The sequence below is a fragment of the Peromyscus maniculatus genome, chromosome 7, assembly GCF_049852395.1.
Source record: "Peromyscus maniculatus bairdii isolate BWxNUB_F1_BW_parent chromosome 7, HU_Pman_BW_mat_3.1, whole genome shotgun sequence".
NCBI lineage: Eukaryota > Metazoa > Chordata > Mammalia > Rodentia > Cricetidae > Peromyscus > Peromyscus maniculatus.
In genome coordinates, this window is record NC_134858.1 from 15,785,533 (window position 1) to 15,795,766 (window position 10,234).

A 10,234-nucleotide genomic window follows, 5' to 3' on the forward strand; every position below is an offset into this window, starting at 1 on the left:
ATTGTCAAAGAACAATAAAAAAAGAAAATTTTGTTAATTTTATTAACAAAAGAAGAAATATGAAATGCTATTATGACATCTGTTAAAATTTGACTATTCATTCTCATCAACACAACTGACATTCAGTAAAATAACAGCAGTTGACATTTTATTTTTACCCTGGTGCATTGTGATGCATATATTTCTTATTTAGAATTAATTAATTAGGTTTTAATTTTGTCCCATTTTTCCTCAAAGATTGACAAGCAACATGGAGCCCCAAAACATAACATTTGTGTTACAATTCCTTCTTCTGGGATTTACAGATGACCCAGAACTTCAGTCTCTCATCTTTAGCCTCTTCTTGTTCATCTACTTGGTCACCATTCTGGGAAACCTGCTCATAATTCTGGGTATAAGCTTTGAGTCCCACCTCCACACCCCCATGTACTTCTTCCTCTCCAACTTGTCCTTGAATGACATCAGTTTCAGCACAGCCACAGTCATCAAGATGCTGGCGAACATCCAAGCAAATGATCAGAGCATCACCTATGCAGGTTGCCTCACACAGCTCTTCTTTGCACTTGTTTTTGCATACTTTGAAAATTTCCTCCTTACAGTGATGGCCTATGACCGCTACGTAGCTATTTGTCATCCCTTGAGGTATACTATCATTATGAATCCTAAGTTATGTGTTCTGCTCTCACTGATCTCTCTGTTCATTAGTATTATGGATTCCCTCGTGCACACTCTAATGGTGCAGCGGCTTTCCTTCTGCACAGATCTGGAAATCCCCCACTTCTTCTGTGAACTTGATCAGGTCATCAAGCTCTCCTGTTCTGACACCCTCATTGATCACATTGTGCTCTTTGTTGCAACTTGTGTATTTGGTGGTCTTCCTCTTTGTGGAATCATTTATTCTTATTATCACATTGTGTCTACAGTCTTGAGAATAGCATCACTGGAGGGAAAGTACAAAGCCTTTTCTACCTGTGGGACACACTTATCAGTAGTTTCCTTGTTTTATGGCGCTGGTTCTATGGTATATATCAGCTCTGCAATGAGTGCCTCACCAAGAAAATCTGCAGTGGCTTCAGTGATGTACTCTGTACTTCCTCAAATGATGAACCCATTTATCTACAGTTTAAGGAACAAGGACATGAAAATTGCCATAAGAAATCTTTTAAGTAGAATCAGGTCATTTGAATAATGTGTCCTTTGTTTAGAGCTTGCATGCCTAAATTTAGTCAAAATGACTAGTTTCTAGTAAAGTACAATATCTGAGACTTCTGTTACTATACTTTTTAAAATCATGCTTCAACAAATTGAGCATATTTGTTTTAATTTGTTCTCAATCCTGGATTCTCTATGTGTCACTATCTGTGAAACTTAAAACAAGGTTTTACTTCTTTAAGAACATTTTTATTCTTCAGGTTTTGAAGAGCATGATGCAAAGAAAAAAATCTCCAAATTAGCCCATTTTATTATTGAATATTCTCAGAAAATGTAAAGATTTAGAAATAGTAATGTGTAAATTGTTTTCAAAACAGTTTCCTCACACATATAGAACAGCATCTGGACCAGTAAATAGCTCAGTGTGCAAAAACACTTTCTTCCAAGTCTAGGACCTCATTTCAATACCCAGAACCCACATGGTTGAAGTAAAAGACTGAATCCTGCAAGATTCTCTCTAAGATCCACATGCACATTATGATTGTGTATGTACCAAATACATACATATGTGCATTCATATACATACACATAAATAAATACAGACATATAATAAAATTATTTCAAATGTTTATCTTGGCCATTATGACTCAAAGTAGTCCTGATTTTTTTTTTCCTGACGACTAAGGATGTGGAATATTTTTAAATTTTCTTAGCTATTTGTGTTTCATCTTTTGAAAATTCTCTACTTAGTCCTGCACTCCATTTTTAATGGGTTAGTTCTTTTCTTGAAGTCCAGGGTTTGTAATTATTTATATGTTTTAGATACTAAATCTCTATTGGATGTGTAATCAGAAAAGATCAAACCACCATAATCCTATCCTAGTTTCTTTTTATATTCACATAATACTGTATTCTGTTTTTCTTCTTAAAAGATCCTTTTTTGGCCCTCCCTGCCACCAGCACCTTATTAGGTATCTGACTTTTGTGGTTATTCTGATTGTAGTATACCTAATCAAAATTTAAAAGCAAATATCCACATAAAGAAAAACTGTGGCAAGATTGTTTTGGTGGGTTGCTGAATATTTCTTTTTGTATATTTCAGTAATTTATTATTATTCTTTTAAGAATTCTGCTTAGTTCTCTGCCCAAATTTTAATTGTGTTACTTCTTTTCTTGGTAATCAGTTTATTTCTTTATATATTCTAGATAATAGCCCTTTATGAGATGTATAAATGGTAAAGATCTTTTCTCAATTGGTGGGATGCTACTTTATCTAAATTATGCTGTGATTTGCTGTATAGACTTTTTTTAGACTCATGAATTTAACATTAATTAGTTGTTCCCCTTTGTGTCCTTTCTATCAGCGTCCTGTTCAGGAAGCCCCTCCCTGTGCCTATGAGGTGAAGACTATCCTCCACTTTCTCTTCCACCAGATTCATTGTGTATGATCAGGTTGAGGACCATGATCCATTTGCAGTTGAGTTTTGTACAGAGTAATAAATATGAATCTATTTTCCAGATCACATGCAGTGATCTAGTTTGAACAGCATTGTTTGTTGAAGATGCTATTTTTCTTAAGTATGTATATTTTACTTCTTCATCAAAAATCAAGCATTTATAGATGTGTAGAATTACATCTGGGTATTCAATCCTATTCCATTAATCAATGTATCTGATTTTGTGCCAATACCATAAGTTATATTACCATAGCTCTGTAAAACAACCTGAAATTGTGTGTGCTGATACCTCCAGTGATTCTTTTATTCTTCAGAATTGTTTTAACTATTCTGGGTTTTGTGTGTATGTTTCCATATAAAATTGAATTTATTTCAATTTGTGTAAAGAATTCTTTTTGAATTTTGATGTGACTTCCATTTATTCTTTAAGTTGATTTTAGTAGGATAGTGACTTCACAATATTAATTTTACAATACATGTTCATGAGATCCTCCCCCCTTCTGGTGATTTCTTTGTCTTCTTTCTTCAATATCTTAAAATTTTATTGTGAAAACCTTTCCTTTGCTATGTTAGAGTTATTCCAAGATATTATATGGGACTCTTGTGAAAGTTACTGGTTCCCTCATTTCTTTCTTAGTCTGTTTGCCACTTGTATCTAAGAAAGCTACAGATTTTTGTGTCTTAAATTTTTATCCTGCTTTTTTGTTGAAAGTGTTTGTCAGCAAGAGATGATGCTTGGTGAGGTCTTTAGGGTCTTTTGTATATAAAATTATATCACCTACAAATAAAGATATTTGACTTCTTCCTTTCTTGTTTGTATCCCCTTGATCTCTTCCACATTTCTTAGTGTTCTAATTAACACTTCCAATTAATATTGAGTAGGTACTGGGAGAGTGAAAATCCTTGTTTTGTTCCTTGTTTTAGTCAAAATATTTTGAGTTTCTCTCTATCTTGATGTTGTCTTTTTGCTTATTGTAATTTTCCTTTATTATGTTGAGTTATAGCTGTTTCAGCCCTAAACTCTCCAGGACTTTTATCATCAAGTGATGTTGTATTTTTCTCAAAAGACGGCTTGCATCTAATAAGAAAATGATAGAGGGTTCATATTTCAGTCTATTTAAATGGTATATTATGTATATTGATTTGTCTAGATTGAAACATTCCAGCATTGCTGGGATGAAGGTAACTTAATCATGGTGGATAATCTTTTCAATGCGTTCTTGAATTTTGTTTGCAAGCATTGTATTGAGAGTTTTTTAATCTATGTTCAGAAGAAATATTTGCCTATAATTTTTGTAGGGTGGTATTGATATCAGAATAATGGTGATTTCTTAAAAAGAATTAGGAACTGGCCATTGAGTTTCTTTTGTGGAATAATTGAGGAACATTGTCACTGGTTCTTATTTAAAAACTCTTAAAATTTTGTGCTAACTTTTAAGTGGAGAGAAACCCAAAGAAATTTCGCTAAAATCAGGAGCTAGACAATGCTGCCCACTCTCTCAAAAACTATTCAATAAAGTACTTTACATCTTAGCTAGAGGAATAAGACAATTGAAGGAGATTGGGGGATCTAAATTAGAAAGGAAGAAACCAAAATATCATTATTTGCATATGATAGTATACATAAGTGAACCTTTAAATTCTACCAGGAAAATCCTATTGCTGATGAACACTTTCAGTAAAGTAGATGGATACAAAATTAACTCAGAAAAATCAGTATCCCTACTATGTAAATGACAAATGGACTGAGAAAGAAGTCAGAGAAACAACAACCTTTACAATAGCCTCAAATAATATAAATTATCTTAGAGTAATTCTAACCAAGCAAGTGAAAGACTTGTATGATAAAAACTTCAAGTTTTTGAAGAAAGAAATTGAAGCTATCAGAAGATGGCAATATCTCCCATGCTCATGTTTTGGTAGGCTCAACATAGTAAAAATGACTATCTTACCAAAAGCAATCTACAGATTCAATGTAATATCCATCAAAATTCCAGCACAATTTTTCACAGACCTTGAAGGGACAATACTCAATTTCATATGGAAAAACAGATTAACCCAGTATAGCTAAAAAAAACAAATAATTTCTGGAGATATCTCCATCCCTGATTTCATGCTGCACTATAGAACTATAGTAATAAAAGCCACATGGTATTGGCATAAGAGCAGACATGTTGATCAATGGAATCAAACCAAATACCTAGACATAAATCCACACATGTATGGACAAATGATTTTTGATAAAGAAACTAGAAAGACACAATGGAAAAATAAAACATCTTCTACAAATGGTCTAACTGGATGTCAGCATGTAGAAAAATGAAAATAGATCCATGCCTATCACCCTGTACAAAATTGAAGTTCATCAAAGACCTCAACATGAAACCAGATACACTGAACCTGATGGAAAAGAAAACTGGGAATAGCCTTCAACAAAATAAGCATGAAATATAAAAAAAAGTGAAAAGTATACAGGAAAAGACCAGAAAAGAAAACTGCCACAGTGTATCATAGTTAAAATATGAAATATATATAACCAAGAAATAGTATTGAAAGCTGATTTAGAAAACAAAGCAACACACACACACACACACACACACACACACACACACACACACACACATACTCACACACAAATGCAAGTCACTGGTAAAGGAAAATCCATCAAAATAAGAGCTGATTTCTCATCGGTACTTTTGAAAGGTGGAAGAGTCCAGATTAAAACATTCAATGTCATAAAAGACTGTGATGGCCAGCCTCGACTAATATACTCTGTAAAACTATCTACAATAACTGAAGGGGAAAGAAAAACTTCCAACATCACAAACAGACTAAAATGAACTTTTAACCCTAACCAAGTCGCTATCTCCAATTGGCATCTGCTTACAAAGAAAAAATTAATTTTCTGCAATGGAATCTCACTGAGTTATCAATCACACTAAATAGTAGGCCACATGCTCAGCACTATATGGTCAACACAAAATGAACTCAGTGGTATTTTATAGACATTTTGTCCTATGTTGCATTGTTTGGGCAGTCTTTGGCTTACTGGTCTTTCGCTTACATATTATGGTTTCAAATTTTGTGGTTTGATTGTTTTTTGTGTGTTTGTGATGATCTCTAGGAAAGGAGGGTGTATTTCTTGTATTTTTTATTTTTAAATTCTAATTTTGTTTTGTTTGTTTGCCTGTTTGTTTTTTAAAGAGAGATAGGAGAAAGGGTTTGGAGTTTAGTGAGTGGGGAGGTGGAAAGGACTTGGGAGGATTGGGAGAGGAGGACATTTTTTTCTTTTTCTTTTTTTTGGTATTTTTTATTTTTTTATTTTATTTTTTAAATTTATTTTATAATTTAATTTAAGTTTACATATCAGCCATGGATCCCCCTGTCCTCCCTCCTCCAGCACACCCCTCCCCCAGCCCACCATCCATTCCCATCTCCTCCAGGGCAAGGACTCCCCTAGGGATTCAGCTCAGCCTGGTAGATTCAATCGAGGCAGGTCCAGTCCCCTCCTCCCTTCGCCCAGGCTGAGCAAAGTGTCCCTGCATAGGCCCCAGGTTCCAAACAGCCAGCTCATGCACTAAGCTGTGACAGGTCCTGGTCCCATTGCCTGGGAGCCTCCCAAACTGTTCAAGTTAATCAACTGTCTCACTTATCCAGAGAGCCTGATCCAGTTGGGGGCTCCTCAACTATTGATTCATATTTCAAGTGTTTCCACTAGTTTGACTATTTGTCCCTGTGCTTTTTCCAATCATGGTCTCAACAATTCTCACTCATATGATCCCTCCTCTTTCTCACCGATTGACTCCAGGAGCTCCACCTGGAGCCTGGCCATGGATCTCTGCATCCTCTTCCATCTGTCATTGAATGAGAGTTCTAGCATGACAGTTAAGGTGTTTGGCCATCCAATCACCAGAGTAGATCAGTGCAGGATTTCTCTCGACCATTGCCAGTAGTCTATTGTGGGGGTATCTTTGTGGATTTCTGTGGACCTCTCTAGCACTTTGCTTCTTCCTATTCCCATAGGGTCTTCATTTATCATGGTCTCTTATTTCTTGTTCTCTCTCTCTCTGTTCTTGATCCAGCTAGGATCTCCCACTCCCCTAAGCTCTCTTTCCCTTGACCTTTGCCCTTCATTACCCCACCTCACATCCAGTTTACTCATGTAGATCTCATCCATTTCTCTGTCATTGGATGATCCCTGTGTCTTTTTTAGGGTCATGTTTTCTAAGTAGCCTCCCTGGAGTTGTGAGTAGCAGTCTAGTCATCCTTTGTTATACATCTAGCATCCTCCTGTGAGTGAGTACATACCATGTTTGTCTTTCTGAGTCTGAGTTACCTCACTCAGGATGATTTTTTTCTAGTTCCATCCATTTGCCTGCAAACTTCATGATGTCATTTTTTCTCTGCTGAGTAGTATTCCATCGTGTATATGTGCCACAATTTATTTATCCATTCTTCAGTTGAAGGGCATCTAGGTTGTTTCTAGGTTCTGGCTATTACAAATAACGCTGCTATGAACATAACTGAGCATGTGTCCTTGTGGTATGATTGAGCATTCCTTGGGTATATACCCAAGAGTGGTATAGCTGGATCTTGGGGGAGATTGATTCCCAGTTTTCTAAGAAAGCACCATATTGATTTCCAAAGTAGTTGTACAAGCTTGCATTCTCACCAACAGTGGAGGAGAGTTCCCCTAGCTCCACATCCTCTCCAGCATAAAGTGTCTTCAGTGTTTTTGATCTTAGCCATTATGACAGGTGTAAGGTGATAGCTCAGAGTCATTTTGATTTGAATTTCCCTGTTGATTAGGGATGTTGCCAATTCCTTAAATGTCTTTCAGCCATTTGAGCTTCCTCTGTTGAGAATTCTCTGTTTAGCTCTATAGCCCATTTCTTAATTGGAGTGTTGGCATTTTCATGCATGAAAGAGAGAATATGAAAGTGGGAGGAAAATGTGTTGGAGAGAACTAGGAAGAGGAAGTAGGGGCATAGGTAAGATCAATGCATTGTATCTATGCATTAAAATTTTGAAGAATAAAATAAAATACATAAAATATTTTATTAAATATAAGATATGTTTAATATCTTATAAATATAATTTTTAATTATACAAACATTATATTTATAATATTTAATGTATACAAATAATATATACTTACACTATTTAAAGTATATTATATATTTATAATATTTAAAGTATATAAATATAAAACAAATATTAAAAATAAATTTTAAATAAAAAGTAAGACTCTGAAAGGTTAAGAACATGAATGTGCATGCCAAAACAAATTATATCCAGCAAATCAAAAATAAAAAAATGCAGAAAGCAATATTCAAACTGAAAAGAAGAATGATAGCAGTAGAGGGTCTATGGGAAGAAATAAAAAAAAAATTATTAAAGAAAAAAGTATTGCCAAGCAGTAGTGGTACATGTCTTTGATTCCAGCACTCAAGAGGCAGAGGCAAGAGGATCTCTGTGAGTTTGAGACCAGCCTGGTCTACAAATCAAGTTCCAGGACAGCCAGAGCTGTTACACAGAGAGTACTTATCTTGGGGGAGAAAAAAAAAGAATGATCTACTGCAGTATGTTTCCACATCATCGCCCAAATGCCCTCTAATTCAAGTTGTCTCTCTCCAGACTCTCTCTCTCCATCCCTTCCCCCACCCACCTGACTCCTCCTGTTCCCATTCCCACCCATAGCCAGTCCACTCCCAAATCTATCCTACTTTCCCTTCCCAAGGAGATCCATGTGACCCCCTTAAAGCCTGCCTTGTTACTTAGCCTTTCTCTGTCTGTGGATTGTAGCATGATTATCATTTACTTAACAGCTAATATCAAATTATAAATGAGTACATACCATGTTTGTCTTTTTTGTTACCTCACTCAGGATGATTTTTAGAGACTTCTAGGATTCTATGGGGTGAACGCAGTGAGAACTCCTAGTAATGTAGGATTTGAAGCCTGAACCAGACATCCTCTGTAACCAGGCAACGCTTCCAGTGGTGGGACTGGGACACCAGCCCAGCCACAAAACTGTTGAGCTACAACCTGTACTGCCTGCAAGATGTGCTGGGATAATGGTGGCTCAGAACCTGTGGGAGGCTGATCTAATATGAGGCTCATGTCATGGAAGGGAGCCCATGCCTGACACTGCCTGGATGACCCAGATCCAGAGGCTGAATAGCCCAGAGACTTAGAATGGAAAAAAATCAATGAAATCATTCTTTATGATATTTTGCTATACTCATAAGTTGGTACCTAGTCCAGTTGTCATCAGAGAGGCTTCCACTAGCAATTGATGGGAGCAGATGCAGAGACCCACAGCCAAACATTAGTCAGATAGCCCAGATTGGAGATCTCCATCTGGTCCCTCCTCTTTATTGTTTGGAGAACCCCACGGAAAAGAAGGAGGAAGAAGTGTAGGAGTTAGAGGGATGGAGGACACTAGAAAAACACAGTCCACAGACATCAACTAAGTAAGGCTCATAGGGGCTCACAGAGACTGAAGTAACAAACACTGAGCTCACATGGGTCTGCACTAGTCCTCTGTATATATGTTATGATTGTGAATTTGTTGTTTTTGTAGGACTCCTAACTTGTAACAGCAGAAGTGGGGAGGATATCTCTGACTCTTTCACCTGCACTTAGGACTTAGGATGCTTTCCTCCTACTGGGTTGCTTCACCCAGGCTTGATATGAGAGTTTGGGCCCAGTCTTTTTGTAAGTTGTTATGCCATATTTGGTTGATATTCCTGGGAGGCCTTTTTTTCTGAAGGAAAGGGAGAAGGAGTGGATTTGGGGGAGAGTAAAGTTGGAGGGTGGCCTGGGTGAAATGGCTTAAAGAGAAACTGTGGCCACAATGGATTAAAAATAAAATGAAACAAGAAGACTAAGTACAAAAATTAAACAGAACATTACACTATACTAAAAAAAAATAGTATCACTGAGAACACAGACCACAACATGGAAAATGAACAACATAATGACCACAGTTAACACATATATTCAATAATAACTTTAAATATTAAGGAACTAAATTCTCCAATCAACAGACACAGGCTTATGGAATAGATGAAGAAATAACATCCATCTATCTATGGTCTACAAGAAATACATCTTCATTTTAAAGATAGGTGCCACCTTGGAGTATAAAGGTTAACAAAATATTCCCACTAAATGGGACCAGGATCAAGCAGGGATTACTATCCTAGTAATATGGTAAAGTAGACTTCAAAAGAAAATTAATCAGAAGAAATAGAGACATCTCATCCTAATCAAGAAAATAATTAACCTAGAAAATATTACTGTCCTAAACATATATGCACCAAACTCTAAAGCAACCAATTTTATTAAAATGAACTGCTAGATTTAAGACAGATTAATATCAATCGATTAATAGTAGGTGATTTCAAAACCCCATTTCCTCTAATAGATATGTCATCTGGAATAAATAGTGAGACATCAGAATTAATAAGCACCATATATTAAATGGACTTAATAGGTATCTAGAGAACATAACATTCAAATATCAAAGAATGCTCATTGTACCTACCAACACATGAAAACTTTTCTAAAACAGGCTATATCTTAGGAAACAAAACAAATCTCTAAATCAGCATGATCGA

At 36.0% G+C, this 10,234-nt stretch overlaps 1 protein-coding gene across 1 annotated transcript; it reads left to right on the top strand.

Moving 5' to 3' along the window:
* Positions 1-250: 250 nt before the first annotated feature.
* Positions 251-1,189, top strand: LOC102920028 (olfactory receptor 7G2-like). The gene has a single exon (XM_006987054.3). It carries the CDS (start codon positions 251-253, stop codon positions 1,187-1,189), a length of 939 nt encoding a protein of 312 aa, XP_006987116.1.
* The last annotated feature ends 9,045 nt before the right edge of the window (positions 1,190-10,234 follow it).